General features: G+C 52.6%; 3 protein-coding genes across 7 annotated transcripts in view; 2 read left to right on the top strand and 1 right to left on the bottom strand.

Annotated features, from left to right (window-relative positions):
- The window catches only part of LOC114448680 (semaphorin-6D-like), a 34,600-nt gene extending 19,156 nt beyond the window's left edge, over positions 1–15,444 (top strand). For 2 of the 5 annotated variants that reach the window (XM_028425803.1, XM_028425812.1), the window contains exons 9-21: positions 12–100; positions 1,164–1,253; positions 1,326–1,453; positions 1,519–1,650; positions 1,727–1,882; positions 3,038–3,211; positions 3,287–3,427; positions 3,881–3,958; positions 6,442–6,500; positions 6,761–6,814; positions 12,030–12,280; positions 12,562–12,693; positions 12,775–15,444. In XM_028425803.1, the coding sequence (XP_028281604.1) occupies positions 12–100; positions 1,164–1,253; positions 1,326–1,453; positions 1,519–1,650; positions 1,727–1,882; positions 3,038–3,211; positions 3,287–3,427; positions 3,881–3,958; positions 6,442–6,500; positions 6,761–6,814; positions 12,030–12,280; positions 12,562–12,693; positions 12,775–13,977 (2,687 nt within the window). In that variant the 3' untranslated portion in view covers positions 13,978–15,444. The remainder of the gene's footprint in view (positions 1–11; positions 101–1,163; positions 1,254–1,325; positions 1,454–1,518; positions 1,651–1,726; positions 1,883–3,037; positions 3,212–3,286; positions 3,428–3,880; positions 3,959–6,441; positions 6,501–6,760; positions 6,815–12,029; positions 12,281–12,561; positions 12,694–12,774) is intronic. The other 3 variants (XR_003671912.1, XM_028425831.1, XM_028425823.1) reach the window with 3 other exon arrangements.
- A 232-nt stretch (positions 15,445–15,676) lies between these two features.
- On the bottom strand, positions 15,677–17,719 carry LOC114448991 (gastrula zinc finger protein XlCGF57.1-like). The gene is made up of 2 exons (XM_028426286.1): positions 17,509–17,719; positions 15,677–17,266 (listed from the first exon to the last, which is right to left on the bottom strand). Exons 1-2 carry the CDS (start codon positions 17,636–17,638, stop codon positions 15,807–15,809), a joined length of 1,590 nt encoding a protein of 529 aa, XP_028282087.1. The 5' UTR covers positions 17,639–17,719; the 3' UTR covers positions 15,677–15,806.
- Positions 17,720–17,723: 4 nt separating this feature from the next.
- On the top strand, positions 17,724–21,408 carry LOC114448835 (zinc finger protein 616-like). Its single transcript, XM_028426041.1, has 2 exons — positions 17,724–17,926; positions 18,726–21,408. Exons 1-2 carry the CDS (start codon positions 17,755–17,757, stop codon positions 21,092–21,094), a joined length of 2,541 nt encoding a protein of 846 aa, XP_028281842.1. The 5' UTR covers positions 17,724–17,754; the 3' UTR covers positions 21,095–21,408.
- Positions 21,409–21,459: the final 51 nt, after the last annotated feature.

Raw genomic sequence — 21,459 nt, 5'->3', positions numbered from 1 at the left:
TCTCTCTGCAGAGCCACACTTCCTGCACGCCATCGACTACGGCAACTACGTCTACTTCTTCCTGAGTGAGATTGCAGTGGAGTACACCACCCTGGGCAAGGTACCACTGTGTGTGTCTGTCTGTGTGAGTGTGTGTGTCTGTGTGTGTCGCAGTGGCGACCCCTGAAAAACCCTGCTGACCTGGGGTCTGTCTGTGTGTGTGTGTGTGTGTCTCTGTGTGTGTGTCTGTGTCTGTGTGTCTGTCTGTGTCTGTGTGTGTGTCTGTGTATGTGTGTCTGTGTGTGTATGTGTGTCTCTGTCTGTGTGTCTCTGTCTGTTTGTGTCGGCGTGTGTCTGTGCGTGTGTGTCTGTGTGTGTGTGTCTCTATGTGTCTCTGTCTGTTTGTGTCTGTGTGTGTCTGTGTGTGTGTGTCTCTATGTGTCTGTGTGTGTCTGTCTCTGTCTGTTTGTGTCTGTGTGTGTCTGTGTGTCTCTATGTGTCTGTGTGTGTGTCTGTGTGTGTGTCTCTGTCTGTTTTTGTCTGTCTGTGTGTGTGTGTCTGTGTGTGTGTGTGTGTGTGTCTGTCTGTGTGTGTGTGTCTGTCTGTGTGTGTCTGTGTGTGTCTGTGTGTGTGTGTCTGTGTGTGTCTCTGTCTGTGTCTGTCTGTGTCTGTGTGTGTCTCTCCGTGTGTGTGTGTGTGTGTGTGTGTCTGTGTCTCTGTGTGCGTGTGTGTCTGTCTGTGTCTGTGTGTGTGTGTCTGTCTGTCTGTCTGTGTGTGTCTGTCTGTGTGTGTGTGTCTGTTTGTGTGTGTCTGTCTGTGTCTGTGTGTGTGTGTCTGTGTGTGTGTGTGTGTCTGTCTGTCTGTCTGTCTGTGTGTGTCTGTCTGTGTGTGTGTGTCTGTCTGTGTGTGTGTGTCTGTCTGTGTGTGTGTGTGTGTCTGTGTGTGTCTGTCTGTGTCTGTGTGTCTGTTTGTGTGTGTCTCTATGTGTCTGTGTGTGTCTGTGTGTCTCTATGTGTCTGTGTGTGTCTCTGTCTGTTTTTGTCTGTCTGTGTGTGTGTGTCTGTGTGTGTCTGTCTGTGTGTGTCTGTGTGTGTGTGTGTGTGTGTGTGTGTCTGTGTCGCCATGGCGACCCCTGAACAGCCCTGCTGACCTGGGTTCTGTGTGGCTCCTCTGTTGTGTGTCAGGTGGTGTTCTCTCGGGTGGCCCGGGTGTGTAAGAACGATAATGGAGGATCTCCCAGGGTTCTGGACAGATACTGGACTTCCTTCCTGAAGGTGACGTCTCACCGACTCTTCCTGAGCAGCTTCAGTAGAATAACCCGTCTCACCTGCCGTCTCTGTGTGCAGGCCCGGCTGAACTGTTCGGTTCCTGGAGACTCCTTCTTCTACTTCGACATCCTGCAGTCCCTCACCAACGTGCTGCAGATCAACCAGAGGCCCGCCGTGGTCGGCGCCTTCACCACACAGGCCAACAGGTACGTGTGAGGCTGTCTGTGGGAGCGGACGCCTCTGACAGGGACTGACGTGTGTGTTCCTTCAGTATTCCCGGCTCTGCGGTCTGCGCCTTCTACATGGACGACATCGAGAAAGTCTTCAACGGGAAGTTCAAGGAGCAGCGGACCGGCGACTCGTCCTGGACCCCAGTACCTGACGAGCAGGTTCCCAGACCCAGGTGAGTGTGGAGCAGGCGAGTCCAGGTCGGCGTCTGTGCAGGACACACACTGACCTGATGCTTCGTCTTCTTAAAGACCCGGTACGTGTGCCGGCGACGGTCCGGCCTCAGAGTACAAGTCCTCCACCCAGTTCCCAGACGAGGTGCTGACCTTCATCAAGTCCTATCCTCTGATGGACGAGGCGGTTCCCTCCATCAACGGCCGACCGTGCTTCACCAGGACGTCCAGCAGGTACTGCACACACAGACAGACACACACAGAGAGAGACACACACAGACAGACACACACACAGACAGACACACAGAGAGAGAGAGAGACAGACACACACAGACAGACAGAGAGACACACACAGAGAGAGACACACAGACAGACACACACACAGACAGAGAGACACACACAGACAGACAAAGACACACACACACACAGAGAGACACACACAGACAGACACACACAGATGGACAGAGAGACACACACAGACAGAGACACACAGAGAGACACACACACAGACAGACAAAGACACACACAGACAGACACACACACACACAGATAGAGACACACACAGACAGACACACACACACACACACACAGAGACACACACACAGACAGAGAGACACACACAGACACACACAGACACACACACAGACAGACACACACAGAGACAGAGAGACACACACAGAGACACACACACACACACACACACACACACACAGACAGACAGACACACACAGAGAGACACACAGAGACACACACAGAGACACACACACACACACACACACACACACAGACAGACAGACACACACAGAGAGACACACAGAGACACACACACACACACACACACACACACACAGACACACACAGAGAGACACACAGAGACACACACAGAGACACACACACACACACACACAGAGACACACACACACACACAGAGACACAGACACACAGAGTTTAGTTTTCTCAGATCAGTGTCGGCCTCCTGACGGTCTGTATTAATAAAGACCCCTGAGGTCCAGAGGGGAACGTGAGTGTTTTGAAATGACTGCAGCTCTGAGAGGCAGTGAATGCACCGCCCCGACCCGAGGCCGCGGGGGTAATCATGGGTCTCAGCTCTGATTAGTCGCCGCTTGCAGGAAGTTCTGTCTCGGAGCATCTCTGACCTTCTTTAATCCACGTCTGCAGGTTTGAAATGAGCTTCTGATGGATTCTAATCAGCAGCTCAGAATGAGACTCATTCCATTCAGTGAAGCTGCACTGTGGACGGACCGACCCGGAGAACCAGGCGGCTGTCCACAGAAGGCACAGAACATCAGTAACCCTGAGGCGGGGGGTCCCTGTGCTGTCTGCGTTGAGACCTATGAACATTCTGACCAGGGTTGTCTCCACCTTTAGGTCCAAGCTCACCCAGATTGTGGTGGATGTTTCAGCCGGGCCCTACAAGGACCGCACCGTCATGTTCCTGGGGTCGGACGACGGTCGGGTCCTGAAGGTTCTGGCCAGCATGCACCCGAACGACAGCTTCGGCTCCAGACTGCTGGAGGACAGCGACGTCTACAACCCGACCAAGTGAGACGCCGGCTTACCGTCCTGCAGCACGCGAGTCCACGTTCACGCCCTGACGAGCTGCCTCTGTCTGTGCAGGTGTAACGTTCAGGGACAGGAGGACAGGAGAGTCCTGGGCCTGGAGCTGGATAAGGACCATCATGCATTGTTCGTGGCGTTCAGCAGCTGCGTCATCAGGATGCCGCTCAGCCGCTGCAGCCAACACGGAGCCTGTAAAAGGTGTGTGTGTGTGTCTGTGTGTGTGTGTGTGTGTGTCTGTGTGTGTACAATATGTTTTTCATTAGTTATTGATTTTATGATGTGGTAATGTTTTTGACAATGTGTTTGTCCCTGTCTCTCCCTGTCTCCCTGTCTGTCTGTGTCCGTCTCTTTGTCTCTCTGTCTCTCTCTGTCTCCCCGTCTCTCTCTGTCTGTCTGTGTCCGTCTCTCTGTGTCCGTGTCTCTCTCTGTCTTTCTGTCTGTCCCTGTCTGTCCCTGTCTGTCTGTGTCCGTCTCTTTGTCTCTCTGTCTCTCTCTGTCTTTCTGTCTGTCCCTGTCTGTCTGTGTCCGTCTCTTTGTCTCTCTGTCTCTCTCTGTCTTTCTGTCTGTCCCTGTCTGTCTGTGTCCGTCTCTTTGTCTCTCTGTCTCTCTCTGTCTTTCTGTCTGTCCCTGTCTGTCTGTGTCTCTCTCCAGAACGTGCCTCGCCTCTCGTGACCCATACTGCATCTGGCTTCGGACGGGGAGTTGTGCCAACATGGCGCCAGGCTTCAAGTACGTGTCATTTCCTCTCTCTCTCTCTCTCCTTGCTCTCTGAGCCATCATCAGTCCGGCAGCTGTGCACGTTTTTCAGCGTTGGCGGCTGAAGGGTCGTATATCTATATCTATCTGGATGTAAGTTCATGCTGTGAGGGGACGGATGAGGAATCATGATGGAATGATGTTAAAATCATCAGTGTCAGTGTGTTCTGCTGGTGTGTGTGTGTGTGTGTGTTGATGCTCTCAGAACCTCTGGGGATCTGAGAAACATCAGGCTCGACTTTCGTGTCCTGAATTTAGAATTTAACTAAAAGCTTTGGGGAGTTTAAAGCAGCACTTACAGACTGTTACACACACACACACAGGAAACAATAACATGGACACACACAGCTGGTGTTTTTACCACAAACAGCTGCAGACAGAGTGAATGGACAGGAGGAGCTGGTGGTCATGAGCAGAGGGGGCGGCACAGAGCGAGGTGAGCTGTGATGCAAGAGCCGGAAAGGTAGAAGAAGAAAATGTAAACAAAGGCAGAGATCTGTGTCAGAGCAGCAGGCTCAGAGTTCAGAGCTCTGTGTGCGCTCAGAACATTTCAGAGTGAAGCTTTATTTAAAATGAGCTGCTGACAGCAGAGAGGCGGAGTCACACTGAGAGCGAGCGGCGCTCAAAGACGGCAGAGAAGAAGAAATGTGAGGAGTGACGACTCCTGTCAGACTGAACCTCCTCTGTGTCTCACTGTGTGTGTGGGCGCTTTAGGTTCAGGGTCTGTTTAACGGCTCCAAGATGGCGTCCATTCGGCGGCTGTGCTGTCCTGTTATGTTTGATGTTGTGCCAGCTCCTCTGTGATCACCACTGTGTGTTGGAACGTAGAAATGACTAACTGAAGAGCCGCTCAGCTAGACCTCAGCTGCTCAGTGAGACGTCCTCCAGGGAGACAACAGGAAGTCTAAGAGCTGACATGAGACACAGGACAGGAGGAGAGTCAGAGAAATGTCTCCAACACCATGAACTTTACTTAACCATACAAACCATGTAACGACCAAAAGCCATCAGCCTGCTGACCTCAGAGTCATGGTATTTCAGTTATTTCAGTTAGATTGCTCTGGTCGCTCTAGTTGCTCTGGTCGCTGTGGTTGCTCTGATTGCTCCGGTCGCTCTGGTTGCTCTGGTCGCTGTGGTTGCTCTGATTGCTCTGGTTGCTCCGGTCACTGTGGTTGCTCTGGTTGCTCCGGTCGCTGTGGTTGCTCTGGTTGCTCCGGTCACTGTGGTTGCTCTGGTTGCTCCGGTTGCTCTGGTCGCTGTGGTTGCTCTGGTTGCTCCGATTGCTCTGGTTGCTCCGGTCGCTGTGGTTGCTCTGGTCGCTGTGGTTGCTCTGATTGCTCTGATTGCTCTGGTTGCTCCGGTCCCTGTGGTTGCTCTGGTCGCTCTGGTCGCTCCGGTTGCTGGTGCTGTGTCTTATGAAGCCTTCAGTGGAGCAGCTGTCAGTCAAGAGTGTGTGAAATCGGTTCAAACCTGTGTGTCATTAGCATGAAGCTCCTTCATTTAGCAGAGAGCTCCTGCAGCCATTTATTCTCTCTGATTACATTTCACAGCTGCTCAGAACTGTGAACGCCCCCGACACACAGACACACACACACAATCAGCGGTGTCTGATCGCAGACAGACTCTGTCTATTTCCATCTCCGCCTCTGAGCTTCTCCATCAGCGAGGCGTTCAGGTGCCTGAGCGGCCTCCTCCTGTTCTGTCCTCACTCGGCCCACGCTGCTCAAGAGGAGCGAGAGAGAACGAGTGATACTGCAGATAAAGACTGAGCGAGCGAGCGAGGGGGCGGAGAGAGGTAAATATAGTGAGAGTTCAGTAAATGTTCTGCTGCTGCTCCTGCATTATTCATCTACCTGTTTCAGATCAGCCCTCCAAACTGTTGACACCACATTTGCTGTGCATGGGTGTGTGTGTGTGTGTGTGTGTGTGTGTGTGTGTGTGTGTGTTTACTCACCCGATGAGGCAGCTGGTATCTCCCACAGCTCCATCCTCTAGGCTCCAACCTCTGAGCTGGTGTTGATCCAGGTTTTGTTCTGTCCAATCAGAGTCCAGTCAGGAAGTGCTGTCAGTTCTGACTGTTGCTGGTTTTAGCAGCTACATGCTAGCTGTCAGAGGTCATCAGCAGCTTGTTGTGTTTCTTCTTTGATCTGATTGGTTGACGTTGTGACTGACAGTCATTCAGCTGAATGTTGACATTCAAACAAAAGAGCAGCATGTGATTTAACAGATCTGCTGACTTACAGCGCCACCATCAGGACAAACCTGGATGAGGCTTTTCATTTGAAATGTCTGCACAGGGATGCGTAACATGTCGCTGATGATGACATGATCCTGATTTTTTTTTCAAAGACTCAGTCTGAGGGTGTGAGCTGGATTTTCAGGGGGCAGTAACCCATGGCGACAGCCCGGATGCTCTCAGGGTCTGTTTGTGTAAACTGTCCTCTCTGTCTCTGCAGGGCCGGCTTCGAGCAGGACATTGAGGGCGACCACTCGCTTCACACGGACAGCTGCCACGGTGAGATAACCCTCCACAGCCGCGCTGCTAAGCTGAGCTGTAAACAGACTGCAGTGTGTCCTCACACACACTCGAGTGTGTTCTGGTTAAGATGCGGCAAGCTGCAGCAGTACATGCTGTTGTTGTGTCATTCTTAATGTCAAACAGGAAGTGATGTCAACAGGACAGACAGATGCACAGACGTCCATCAGGACCAGGCTGTCCATCATGGACCACTGAATGAGACGTGTGCTGACCTCTGTGTTTTCTCTTTCATGCAGCGGACGTGTTGGCGACGATGCAGAATCAGGACTCTGCAGCTGACTCGTCGTACGGTAAGAAACGCCTTCTTATATTCGGGTCATGTGGCAGCAGCAGAGGATGATGGGAAACATGGGGAAGGTTCTCCACTGGTTGGAGAATCAGTTTTACGTCTCACAGTGTTCTGTCATCTTTAAACCACCACTCTGTTTGTGTATGGTGCCACCGTGTGGTCATATTAATACATGCTCAATGTGTTGTTGGGATGCTACTCGTTACCATGGTAACTCACATCAGTGGGGAGAAGAGCAGTTTAGTTGTGTACAAACAGGATCTTTAACGTAGCCAAGTGAGGAGACGTCCCACAGAGGACACAGACCGAAGCCTCCAGATCAGATCCTCCATCAGCAGCAGGAGCGCTGCCACCACTCAGATGTTTAACTCCTAGAAATCAGTTCCAGAGACCGCTAACCGCCTGCAGCGGATGAATATATGTTGTAAGTGGAATCTGCGTCAGTTCTCAGGAGGAGGAGTCAGAGAGTCTGAGAGTCTGCAGGAAGAGGCCGAGGAGCCTCCTCATCCAGACTCCAGCTCTCCTAACAAGCTCCAACTCCACCGGAGGAAATCCTGGCATTACCACTGGATGGGCCGGCGTCGCTGTACAGTAGCTCGTCACTCAGTTTGACATCGTTACCCTCAACTACATCACAGCCCTGCAGATCAAAGCGGCGCCTCGGCGAGCTGCCTGCTCTGTATTCATGGCTGCAGCCTGCCTGTCAGGAGTCCTGCCTGTAAACCAGCGAGGCTCACGGAGCGCTGCGGTGAATCCATTAAGGCTCAGTAAGCCGCATTACTGTGATTAAAGGGAGGACACACACACTTCATCAGGAACACTGGAAGTGAGGGAGGAGGAGGAGGAAGGTGAGGACAGTCGTGTTCTGATTCTGCAGCAGCTCGCTCTGTATTCCGTCCCTTCGTTCTTTCAGCACACGACGTCCAGACGGGAATGACGAACACGGACAGCTGCACCCGTCTCACCAACCCCAGCATGTCCAGCTCTGCACATCACACCGTCCCAGGACAGAGACCAGACCTGTCTCCTGCCTCAGACGTCTGCAGGCTGCGATGGACTGACTGTGCTGCTGCTTAATCCAAAATGTCAGCACCCAGCCCTCCCACCAGGTGAAACAGCAGAACAGAGAGCATGCTGGGAAGGCCCTCTCCTCAGCAGTGTTCCTGACTTCCTCACCATGCGGTGCTTAGCGCCAGCTGACTGACATGTTTTCAGCTGGAAACTGACTGCACGGTGATTAACCGTGGCGTTGATGTTCTTTATTGACGACCCAGGGAGCTAATGGCACCGCAACACCATCAGGGGCGACAGCATCATGAAGCTCGCTGCGCTCTGCCCCTTCAAACAGCAGCCATTAAGCTGATGCTGTTATTACACAGCAGCTCTGATGGCGTCCTCCGTGATGGCGTCTGACTCATTAACTTCATGGTGTCGGGTAGCCGGGCGTGAAGGACTCAGAACAGTGACTGATGTTTCAGCCCATGTGTCCCTGTATCCATCCGCCACGCCGCCTCACAGTGGCTGCTGCAGTGTGAGCTCGTTTGACGGGATTATTCCAGTAATGATGTTTTTGCTGTAGCTGGTTTAACGCGGGGGCCGCGGTGCTTACGAGCAGCGGGCGGGGTGTGTCTGGTGTGGGGCAGGAACTTCAGGGAAGTTCCCGCAGTGGAAACATGTGTGACGGTGTTCCGGTGTGTTCCTTGACATTCCAGGAAAAGAGGACTGCTTAGTTCTAATAAGAAGGTCAGAGTTTGCCTCCCAGTTACCATGGCAACAGCTCCCGCCACTGCTACAGTATGATTTGCTGCGTGAAGAGGAGCGACCGCCTCATGGCGCCCGGGCCTCCTTCCACCGAGGAGGAGAGATTCAGATCAGTGTGCTCAGTTACAACAAGCTTCGCCTCCATCTTCCTGGTTACCAAGGTGATGAGGAGGAACTGCACCACGAAGCAGGCCGGAGCAGTCTGGGTCGATCTTCATCCGGCTCATCAGTGATGATGAGCTGATGAGCCGGATGAAGCCACCATTTTAAAGGGAGGGTTCACCCAAATCTCAAACAGCACCTGGAGGATCAAGCTGTGCAGTAAACAGCAGCCACACATCCTTAACATGAGGGACACACCTGGACATCTGACAGCTCACTGTTAGCATGCTAACATGCTAACACTCATTTATTTCCACTACATCGACACCCGGCACAGACGTAACGTCAGCTCCTTTACCTTCACTTTGTTGTTTCCATGAAAGGTTATTTAAATGCAGCCTGGCTGTGTTCAGAGGTCACATTCACGTTGCCATGGCAACTCTGTCAGCGATCACTCGCCCCCCCCCCACACACACACACCTGTGTGCGCACACACATGCAAGCACACAGTCTCCATCACTCCTGTGGCATACAGCTGAGTCAGAAGTTGAGCTTAAACACAAACACTTTGACACAAAAACACTCCATCTCCTGCATCCTCTACTGACACACACACACACACACACACACACACACACACACACACACACACACACACACACACACACACACTCACTGTTAAACTGCTTTTCCTGCATGTCTGAGACCTTGAGATGTAGAGTTGATGATGGAGCAGAAATGTCAGCTCTGAGGCATTGTGTGTGTGTGTGTGTGTGTGTGTGTGTGTGTAGCAGCAGGTCAGATCTTCCCTGCCGTGTCAGAAACAGGAATGTGTGACCTGCTGCAGTCACATGACCCCTTCACACAGTGTTTGGCTGATCTGCATGCAGACATCACACCTCTTTGATCATCAGTGTTTCTGCCTGAAGACAGTTCAGCAGCTGTGTGTGTGTCTGTGTGTGTGTGTGTCTGTGTCTGTGTGTTTAATAAGCTGCAGCTCTCTGATGCTGTCTTCATCTCCTCTGGACGAGCCTCCAGTAATGACGCCGATGTTTCAGTGTATGTAAAATGATGCTTTGGTATTCCAAACTCTAACTCCCAGAATGCACTGGGCTGTGGCTGCTGTGATGCCAGCTGACGGTGTGATAATAGTGTGTTGGAAGCCATTTGTCAGAGGGAGGAGTCAGGACGCTGCAGGAAGCACGTGACACAATGACAGACACAAGCCCTGCTCACGAGTCTGCACACACACACACACACACACACAGAGAGAGAGGCGCTTGCATTGATTGACCCAGTCGATAAAAACACAATATGGAGCTCAGTGGGAATCAATCAACAAGGAAGCACACAGTCAGAGTTGTTACAGACCTGTCTGTCTGTCTGTGAGTGTGTCCCTGTGTGTAGAGGATGCAGGAGATGGTGTGTTTTTGTGCACCAAGAATGAATCAGAGTCACTGGATGAATGAATGAATCACTGAATGAATCAATGAATCACTGAATGAATCAACGAATCACTGGATGAATGGATGAATCACTGAATGAATCAATGAATCACTGAATGAATCAACGAATCACTGGATGAATGAATGAATCACTGAATGAATCAATGAATCACTGGATGAATGAATGAATGAATCACTGGATGAAACACTGGCTGAATAAATGAATCACTGAATGAATCAACGAATCACTGGATGAATGAATGAATCACTGAATGAATGAATGAATCACTGGATGAATCAACGAATCACTGGATGAATGAATGAATCACTGAATGAATGAATGAATCACTGGATGAACGAATGAATGAATCACTGGATGAAACACTGGCTGAATGAATGAATCACTGAATGAATCAATGAATCACTGGATGAATCAACGAATCACTGGATGAATGAATGAATCACTGGATGAATCAACGAATCACTGGATGAATCAATGAATCACTGGATGAATCAACGAATCACTGGATGAATGAATGAATCACTGGATGAATCAACGAATCACTGGATGAATCAACGAATCACTGGATGAATGAATGAATCACTGGATGAATCAACGAATCACTGGATGAATCTACGAATCACTGGATGAATCAATGAATCACTGGATGAATCAACGAATCACTGGATGAATCTACGAATCACTGGATGAATCAATGAATCACTGGATGAATGAATGAATGAATCACTGGATGAATCAACGAATCACTGGATGAATCAACGAATCACTGGATGAATGAATGAATCACTGGATGAATGAATGAATCGCTGGATGAATGAATGAATGAATGAATGAATCACTGGATGAATGAATGAATCACTGGATGAATCAAATAATTTTTAACGACTAAATTTTTTTGAACCACATCAAACGCCTGCACGGTGACGGGAGTCGGGAAGACACATCTGATTGGTCAGCACACTGAAGATGATGTAATGATGATGTAATGAACCCATGTGCAGTGATCCCTCTTCATCCCACAGCCCCAGCAAGACACACACAGATATTTATTCTCCGCTCCTGCCCTCAGCTCTGCTCCTCAGCAACAAGCAGGACGCCATGATGGACTCAGTCACATGACCAACATTCACACTCACACACACACACACTGCAGCTTTGTGTGTGAGTCAGGTGTAAATACTTTAACCTTTGAATTGAGGTGTGTGTGTGTTTTCAGTGGAGAAGTGGAAAAGTCAAACTTGACACTCTCCTTTGCTCACACACACACACACACACACACACACACACTCTGTGTACTGTCACTGCTGTTTGCCCTGTGAATACCAATGGATCTGCTGGAGAGTGGGCGAGTGAGCACTGGAGACAACAGTAGAGAGAGAGAGAGGGAGCATGCTGACAGGGTGGACGCTTCTGGAGCTTGAATTCAGTGTTCAGAGCATCGTCCACCTTAAAGCTGCAGTTCACTGTGAAGACATGGACACACACGCACACTAATGTCACACACATGCTAACTGACACACAGTGTGTGTGTGTGTGTGTGTCTGTGTGTTTGTGGACTGATGACTCATAGTATCTAAAACACTTTGATGTTTCTGGACATGATGACATGAACGATGCCAACTGTCTTTCATCTCTGTTCTTCTCTCTCTCTCTCTCTCTCTCTCATTAAGTCCAGTCCAGGTCTTTGTCTCTTACCTTTTCTTTCTTCATCCTCCTCACCGTCCTCTCACCTCTCCTCCATCTGTTCTTTCCGCATCCATCCAAACAGGAAGTTACTGTAGCATCTGGATTTTATCTAACACACACACACACACACACACAGATTGTGTTGATTCGTTTGTTAAATATGGTCATAGTATCAGTGTGTCTGTCCTGTGTGTCTCCAGGTGTCCGTCGTCTTCCCGACATGGACCAGCGTGCTGCGGCTAACGTCCACTACACGCTGCTGGTGGCCTGCGTGCTGGTGGCCTTTTTCCTGGGGGCCATCTTGTCGGGTTTCCTGGTGTCATGTTACTGCAGCCGCAGCGCCGCTCAGCGAGCGGGGAGGCTGGGAAAAGACCCGGAGGCGTCTCTGCCCCACGCCCTGTCGCTGCGCTCGCTCGCCAAGCTCAGCGGGCTGCTGGACAGCCAGCCGAAGGTGGACGCACACCTCACCAGAAGATCTTTAATCAGTTCTATTCACATGTTGATTCAGAAGGTTATAGCATGTGGACCTGTAGTGGTTCCAGGAAAGGGACTCGGCTCACTGAGCTCCTCCACCACTTATAGACCAAACAGAGCTGATGGAGCTGATGGAGGAGCGGAGGAACGTCTCCAGGAGAACTCTACAAGTCCAGATGCTCCAACCTTCTGAATGAAGAGAAGCTGAGGACCTTTATCATTAACATGTTTATTTACTCGCCTCTCTGTCTCCTGTAGGAGGACAAGCTGGACATGTCCACACCGAAGATGTACAGCTCCTTCATCCCCAACGGCCAAGCCGAGCCTCACCTGCAGAGCCCGGCCCACCAGGGCCTGTCGCTGGGAGACCCCGAGCTCAGCCTTTCACAGGTAGGAGTGCTGAGCACAGTTAGCTTAGCATAGAGTGCAGAGCCATGCTAACAGCCGTGTGATGGTCTAACCTCCGCTCAGTCTCTGTCTCAGGGGGACGGAGAGCTCTCAGGTCTGCCCACGCCAGACTCCACGCCTGAGCTGGCTCTCAGGAACATGAAGGCGCTGCAGCATCACAAGAAGAATCAGAACTGCAATAACGCCACGGACGCCAAGCCCGGGCCCAGCTGCTCCGCCGGCTCGGGCCTGGGCTTCATGGCCGTCCTCGGGAACTCCATGAGCCAGCAGCCATTTTCATTCTCCCATCCCCCCAACAACAGTTTGAGCAACGGGGCGGCACACGGAGCAGGTGCCTCCTCCACGTCACTGCAGCTCCCCGAAGACAAGATGACCTCCGGCGAGGAGCGAGCAGGAGGCGGGTCGCACCACCACCACTCCCAGCAGTCCCTCCCGCAGACGGTGGTGGACGTGTCGGCGCTGGACGAGCTGCTTAGGCACATCCATGAGGTCAGTGCGTCGGGGACCGGCGGCATCAAAGTGCTCACCTCCTCCTCCTCCTCCTCCCTGTTCCCTGGGCCGTCCTCCTCTGCAGGCCATCGTCACTCTGGCCAGACTCGCACTCACCACTACAACCACAGCCATCACTATAGCAACCACCACAACAACAACAGCGGCGGCGGCGGCGGCGGGCTCCATCACCAGCAACAGATCCCTGAGAGGGATCCTGTGCCCTATCACAGCACGTCCACACTGGCGAGGGACAGCCTGTCCAAACAGCTGGACGCTCCTCAGAACTCCTCTTCATCCTCATCTTCATCCTCTTCCTCCTCCAACAACCCCACCTCCTCCACGTCCATGCCCTCTTCCTCTTCCTCCTCCTCCACACCGCTTCAGCAGCAGGTGATCCCAGAGAGACCTGGCGTCTCTGTGACGCGTCAACACTCTCAGCGCCACTCCCTCATCAAGATGGGCAGTGGGGGGGGAGTCATGCCACGCCATCACAGCTTCAACCAGCGGGGGGCGTCACACGCACACTTTCTCGCCAGAATGAACACCAACAGTAGCAGCAACGGGCCGCCGCCAGCCAGTGGTGAGAGCCAGCGGCCGTCAGTGGCCAGCGCCTGCCTGACACGACAGCACAGCTACAGCGAGGGGCCTCACGGGCAGCGGGCGGCCGTCGTCCGGAGGACGGTGTCGCTCAAACCCCAACTCCCACCCAAACCGCTCTTCCTGCCAAACACAGTGACGTCCCCGTCAGCAGAGGCTGGACAGTACAACTACTGAGGCTGCAGGCGCCAACATGGAGGAGAGCACTGAGCTTTTTGTCCGCCTGTAATGACGGCGCCACCGCGCTCGGTAAACGGTGAGCTCAGTCAAACTGAGCGTCGGCTCAGGCGCAGCGTTGTGCGTCCTCCAAACATGTCCCCGCCTCAGACGCGCAGCGTGCGGCTCGGGCGCTGTTCAGGCCGCCACGACACTGCACGCAGATCTCTGACAGGAAGCCTCACCGTCGCTTCCTCTTAGTTATCATGGCTGAGGACCAACACACACACACACACACTCCTGTCTGTACCACATTGGTATGTGAGCCACACACAGCCTGGATGGAGCTCTGTGATGCAGGAGGTTAAATGAGCACGCAGCGGGTGAAGGTGACGGAACCGAGCGCTCCCTCAGAAACAGCAATAACTGGGTTGTAAAACAGGCTGACGGTGAACAGCAGGGGGCGCTCTGTGTCTCCTCCACCTGCTGCTGCCTGCAGATCACGCAATAAACACCAGAAGCTGTCAGGAACACTGCGGGGGGGACTGGGACAGCTTAAAGCGGCCATTTTTGTGCCTGGGATATCTGGAGCCCGGACAACAAAGACGGACTGACAGTGAAGTGCCCTCTCTGTGGTGCGTTCAGGGACGCGCCGCAATCGGCAAAATAACAAGAAACAGAATGAATGAGTGAATGAGGTTTGTTCAGACGTTGGAGGAGGAGTTAGTGTCTGCTCCATCACTGTGATCGCTTTTTATATGTTACAGAAATAAAAGTGAAACCAGCTGAAGGTCGTTTTACTCACTTCTTCCACAGCTCTCTGCCTCTCATTTGCTCCGCCCAGAAATCCTCCCGTCTCCATGACAACTCGCCACGAGGCTCGTCAGAAGTTCACGCTGGATCCAGCTGCAGCTTCAGGTCACACACACCGACACACACACACCTGTGAGTCTGCAGGTGATGGCGAGGAGGGGGCGGAGCTTCTCAGACGTCCTGTTGGTTTCTGTCACCTCATCAGTTCGTCCACAGATTCAGGGAGCGGATCATCTTAACAAACACCAGCAGTGACGTCTGTTCTCACAGATTATAATAAACCTCATTTAAATTTCAATAAAATCCCTTTTAATCCATGATAATGAGCCGCAGCTGTCCCTGAACGCTCCTTTAAACTGTCCCATAATGCCTCTGCAGTGTGACAGCAGCCTGGTGTGATGAAGATGATGATGATGATGATGATGGTTCTACGGTTCTACAGGAACGTTCTCCTCGGTGCTTCGACGGCGCCGCTCGTTTTATAAAAGTCTTTTTTACCGGGATGTGGCTCTGAATAAACTCCTCACTCTGTGTTTCTGAGCACTCTTCCTGTGAACTGAGGATGGACTCACAGCGCCACCTGCTGGACCACAACTGAACAACAATGTAATAATGTCATGTTTACTGCTATTATTACCAATGTGGTGTAAATAAAGGCAACTGTGGAAGATCAAAGATACTCACACAGGCTCTTATTCTGAAAATATCTGTAGCTCCTCCTCCTCCCACAGAGTCTGCAGCCCACAGTGACGTCACAGTGATGTCATCTGCCAGGTGAGTTTTTATTACAAAAGGTAATAACAGTGCTGTATAATCGTTATAAAACTCTTCTAAATCATTAAACAGGAAGTCAGCTGACAGACAGTAAAGGAAGTCAGGTCTTTATTGATATGATTTGATGAACAGTGTTTACATGGAGACTTCCTGTCTGTCTGTGTCACGGCTCCTGGTCCTGTCCGCTGTAGCATGCTAGCAGGTTAGCCGTTGAAGCTGCAGTGTGATGTAAATGTGTTGACCGTCACACATGCATGAACGTGTCACACACAGGCGTGGCTCTTGACCAGCAGCTTCTTGTTGAAGCCCCTCCCACACACTGAGCACTTGTAGAGTTTCTGGCCGGTGTGAATGGTCATGTGCTCGGTCAGGTGAACGTTCTGTTTGAAGCTCTTCCCACACACTGAGCAGCTGAAGGGTTTCTCCCCGGTGTGGATCCTCATGTGCGTCTTCAGGTTCCCCTTCAGGCTGAATGTCTTCCCGCACTCGGAGCAGCTGAAGGCGTCCCTCTGAGCCAGCTTCCTGTCTGCCTGGCTGCGCCGCGGCTCGGTGGACTCGCCCACACAGCGGTGACTTTTCAGCTGACTGTACCAGCTGAATCTTTTCTCACAAGCGCTGCAGCTGAAGCGTTTCTCCTCCGTGTGCACGGACACGTGTAGCGTCATCCTCCTCTTGTGAGCAAACCTCTTGTCGCAGAAGGGGCAGCTGAAGGGCTTCTCCCCCGTGTGGATCCGCTCATGCAGCTGCAGAGTTCCTTTCTGGCTGAAGCTCTTCCCACAGAAGGAGCACTCAAAGGGTTTCTCCCCTGTGTGGATCCTCATGTGAGCCAGAATGTTGCCGCTGCAGCTGAAGCGTTTGTGGCACACAGAGCAGCTGAACGGTTTCTCTCCGGTGTGCGTCCTCATGTGGCTCATCAGGTGGTCGCGCCGGCAGAACGTCCTGCTGCACTCGGAGCAGCTGAATGACTCTTTGACATCGTCCCTTAGCAGACAGTTTGTCTCTGACTGAATGTCTCTGGTGTCCCTCCAGCACTCAGCCTCTGTGGGTGTGGCCTCTGGCTCTGTGGGTGTGGCCTCAGTGTGGGGCTCTCGGTGTGGTCGTGTCTTTTTCCCTGTGTGGATCTTCATGTGCCGGCTGACGTCGCCGCTGTACCTGAAGCTCTTCTGGCAGACGGAGCAGCTGAAGGGTTTCTCCCCCGTGTGCAGCCTCATGTGACTGATGGAGTTTCCTTTCTGAGAGAATCTTTTCCCACAGAACAAGCAGCCGAAGGGTTTCTCCCCGGTGTGAATCCTCATGTGAGCCCGCAGATGAGGCTTCCTCCCAAAGCGCTGCCCACACTCGGAGCAGCTGAAGGACCGCTCCACATTACAGTTCACATCCAGCACCACCAGCCCGCTCTGTGTCCCGGAGCCCAGAGGAGGCTCCCTGCTCTGCTCCCACTCACCGTCACTGACTTCAGTCTCTGAGGAGTCAGAACCAGGCGGTCCGAGGGGCTCTGTTTTCATCGCTGGCTCCCCCTGGCTGCGAAGAAGCTCGGGTTTCTCCTCTCCTTCTTCTTCTTCTTCTGTCTTCACTGGGACTCGATTAAACCCATCAGCCTTCTCCTTACTGGTCCACTCCTCGTCCTGCTCCTCTTTAATGTGAGGAGGCTCCTCTTCCTCGTGGTTCCACTGCGGCTGCTCTTCATCCCCAACAATCACTTTTCGGACATCTGTGGGTAAAGCTGAGACACAGACAGACGGACAGGCGTCATCGGTCATTCACCAGCAGGACGGTTTCAGCCGGCACGAAGAGACACACAACAACACAACAACACAACAACAACACAACCATGTCCTGTCAGCTGACAGCCTGAAACCTAAACCTGGTTCCACACACACACACACACACACACACACCCCTGCCTGTCTTTATTCCACATGTTAGCTAACGTTAGCTAACAGCAGCAGCTGAACAGTAACGGACCTTCTGCTCCCAGCATCCTCTCCGCGGTCTGACCCTGGTCCAGGTCGTCCCGGTCTCGGTTCATTTCCGGTCTGTCTGCACAGCTGGCGCGGGCTGTTTGTGTGTCTCCAGCTGACATCAGTCGGCTCATCTGCAGCTTCGCTCTCACAGAGCGCGTCACTTCCGGAAAGTCAGGCCATCTTCCGGTTCCGGTTGTGTGTTGCTCAGCTAGCCTGTGGTGCTGCGGCAGAAACTGACTTGGGGACCATGTCCAGGTTCCGGGAGCTGAAGGAGTCCTTCAAGCGGCAGCTGCTCCGCTCGGTGCAGGAGCGGCTGTTCGGACACTTCGAGGAAACTATTTCCGCCTATCAGCGGCAGATCGATCACAAACGAAGGCTCCTGGACCTGGTCTCAGATCCGGACAAGCTGCGGACGTCAGGTTGGTTTTCTGCTAAAGCTCCAGCTCCGTGCAGCGTCTCAACAACAAGGCTGTTATGACATGATATTGTTATTGTTCCTGTCCTCATCCGAACCGCGGTCTGGAACACAGGGGGGAGGCGGGGTCCTCCGGGCCGACTCCCTAACCCTGACTCTGGTGGTGGTGCGCTGAGTGACGGAGGTTGCTCGGTTGAAGGGGGACTGCACATGAAAACATGGAGTGAACTAACTTTCCTCCGAACCTCCACCCGGCTGCTCTCGCGCTCACTGTTTTTCTCCAGGCTCGTACCCGAGTCCCCCATCGGCGCGCCTCCGGGCGCGCGCACACAATCCCTCACACACCATTCACTCTGAGCTGCCTCACACACACACACACACACACACACACTGTGATATGATATGATATTTATATTTATTATATTAGGATATTATATTTAATATATTAATATTATATTATATATTAAATATAATATCCTAATATAATAACATATAATATTATATTTATTATATTTTATATATTATATTATATTATATTATATTATATTATATTATATTTATTATATTAACCTCGAAGCTTGTTGTTTTATTGGAACATGAGATCTTTATATGACATCAAACCCGCCCTGTAAGCCAGCAGTGGACCAGCAGCTGAGGACAGGTACCAGCCGGGACGTGTGTGTGTCTGTGTTCTTAGAAGGTGATGAGCCCAAAGGGCTTGAAAGGTGCCAACAGCTGAGCACAGTCAAGACAGTGCCTTCCAAACATGTCACTGGTTCACACGCTGTGTCTCTGTCTTTCAGTCTTTCCCGCCGATGTCCTCTCTGTTGATAAGGAGCAGCTGGACAGGAGCTCTGTTCTGGACCAGGAAGCTGCCGGCGGTGATAACGATGGTTCGGGCTTTTCACAGGCAGTCGGCGGGCCGACGGATCCAGAGCACAGACCGCCGGTCTCAGCCGGTCTCAGCTCACACATGTCCACCCACTCTAAGGCCTGCGAACAGAGACGCCACACACCGTCTGCGTCATCACAGCAGCAGAGCAGGCGCTTCACCTGCGGCGTGTGCGGCCTGCAGCTGCGGCTCAGGCGGCAGCTGAAGCTTCACATGAAGAGACACATGGGAGAGAAACCACACAGCTGCAGCCTCTGCAACCAGACCTTCCCAGGACAGGAGCAGCTCAACGGCCACAGCTGTCCAGGGTCCTCAGAGAAACAAGAAACCCAGAGGGCGTCCCGCCGCAGCTTACGTGGAGACGCGTTCAGGGTCCGCTCCTCTCTGAGGTCGCACAGGACCAGGCAGTGCATCAAGAAGCGCCTGTCCTGCTCGGAGCCCGGGCGGCAGCAGCTTCTGAAGTCTCAGCTGAAGCAGCAGAGGAAACGGCACAGAGACAGACTCTTCAAGAGCCTGAAGCGGTTCCAGGACCGCAGGCGTGTCCCCCTGACCTGTCCTACATGTGGAGACGTCTTTACCAACAGGTCGTCTTTGACATTGCACAAAAAACTTCATCAGAACGAGCTGGCCTGCGCGGCGTGCGGCGTGCAGCTGCACAGCAACTCTCAGCTGGACGCCCACATGATGAAGTGTGGAGAGAAACCACACCGCTGCCCGACGTGTGGCAGGAGGTTCTCACGCAGAGGCCATTTAAAACGGCACATGGCCGTCCACACCAAGGTCAGACCACACAGCTGCGGTCAGTGTGGCCAAAGATTCTTCAGGAGAGGTTCTCTCAGAACCCACAAGTGTCCCTGCAGGTCCCTGCACAGCAGAGCTGGATCAGAACCGGTCAGGTATCCAGGTCCAGGCAGAAGCACAGCACACGGCGCGTATGCTGAGAACGATGTTACCGCGGAGCGCCAGCAGAGCCCGGAACAGGTCTCCTCACTGGACCTTAAAAGTTCTGTCGGATCAGGACTCAGCTGCTCGTTCTGTGGGAAAGGATTTTCATGTGCAGGAAGTTTGACGAGACACGTGTCTGTGCACACGGGACAGACGCTGCTCAGCTGCATCATTTGTGCCAAAAAGTTTGCTTCGGAGTCAGAGCTCATCGGCCATGACTGCGCCTCAGAGTCCACAGAGCCTCCCCAGAACCACGGCGCAGGGTCGCTCAGCTGCTCCGTTTGCAGCATCGTGTTCAGCGACACAGACGCTTTAGTCGAGCACATGCGGAGCCACGCCAGACTGACGCGCTTCACCTGCCCCGTCTGCGCCAAAGACTTCGCCTGGAGGAGACACCTGACCAAACACATGGAGGTCCATCAGACCCACAGAGGGAGGAGAGCCCCGAGCCACCGGCAGCATGTGGGCGGGCCATCAGCAGCCGATGGCGGGGGGGTCTCTGCAGCATCGCGATGCCTCCACCAACTCGACTTCTCTGACTGTGACACTGATGACAGTGACTTCTGGACAAACCCTTCACCAGAAGCAAACTCTGTGGACGCTGATGACGTCAGCAGGAAACAGGCCGAAGACAAGGAGCAGCAGGAGCAGACGGAGCTGAAGCAGGAGCAGACGGAGCTGACGCAGGAGCAGACGGAGCTGACGCAGGAGCAGACGGAGCTGAAGCAGGAGCAGCCATGGGTCAAAGAGGAGCAGGAGGAGGCCCAGATCTCCACCTCCAGCTTCGGTTTGGTTCATATGAAGACGGAGGAAGAGGAGAAGCCTGTGTCCTCTGAGCTTCCTCACAGAGACTCTGCGCTGTGTGCAGAGACAGAGGACAGTGAGGACAGGGACCCCCTGTCAGGTTCGAACCTGGTGACAGAGTCTCTGCAGCAGGAGAGCGACGGCAGTGTTGACAGTGACTTCTGGAAGGACGACCGGGACGGGAAGCACCGCAGCAGCAGCAAGCGGCACGGAGCACAGCACCGCGGCGTGGACGCTGAGGCGAGACCGCGCCCTGAGCACAAACCTCTGGTCTGCGCTGTCTGCGGCCAGACGTGTCTGTACGAGTCGCACCTGAAAATCCACATGAGAACGCACACGGGAGAGAAACCCTTCTCCTGCCCGATCTGTGGGAAAAAATACGCCCACAAAGCCAGCATGCAGGCGCACGTGTCCGTCCACACCATCGACCACCGCTATCACTGCAGCGCGTGCGGCCGGAGCTTCGCCTGGTTCACGGAGCTGAAGTATCATCAGTGTGCTGGACAGCCGCCGCCCTCAGGAGCCACGTAGCTGCGGTGGGCGTCTCCATGACGACACCTGCTGAGCATGATGGCTGCATGTTTATGTTCTAGTTTGAGACGCTGATGCTCTGCTGTAGCAATGATGGTTCATCTGCTCAGGTGTTTTTTATGGTTTTATTTTGAAATCTGCTTTAAACAGACGTCTGTTTGTCTCGGGTGTTTTCTCACTTCGATAGAAGTCATAACCTGAGCTGTGTTTTTGTATAATGTCATGCTATCAGATTTATTTTCATACATTTATTTTTGCTTTATAACAATATTTTATAAACACAAGAATCTTTTATCCTGTTAATCAGAATTAAACGTGGAACAGATTCGTGTCTTGTGTCGAATTGAATCAGCAGAAACAGCATT

This window comes from Parambassis ranga, chromosome 2 (genome assembly GCF_900634625.1).
Source record: "Parambassis ranga chromosome 2, fParRan2.1, whole genome shotgun sequence".
NCBI classification, from domain to species: Eukaryota; Metazoa; Chordata; class Actinopteri; family Ambassidae; genus Parambassis; species Parambassis ranga.
This window is presented reverse-complemented; position numbering and strand designations above follow the sequence as displayed.

Coding starts and splice junctions, on each gene's coding strand:
- LOC114448835 (XM_028426041.1), top strand. CDS start 17,755: ATGTCCAGGTTCCGGGAGCTGAAGGAGTCCTTCAAGCGGCAGCTGCTC. Junction 17,927..18,725: donor GGACAAGCTGCGGACGTCAG/GTTGGTTTTCTG, acceptor TCTGTCTTTCAG/TCTTTCCCGCCGATGTCCTC.
- LOC114448991 (XM_028426286.1), bottom strand. CDS start 17,638: ATGAGCCGACTGATGTCAGCTGGAGACACACAAACAGCCCGCGCCAGC. Junction 17,267..17,508: donor GAGGATGCTGGGAGCAGAAG/GTCCGTTACTGT, acceptor TCTGTGTCTCAG/CTTTACCCACAGATGTCCGA.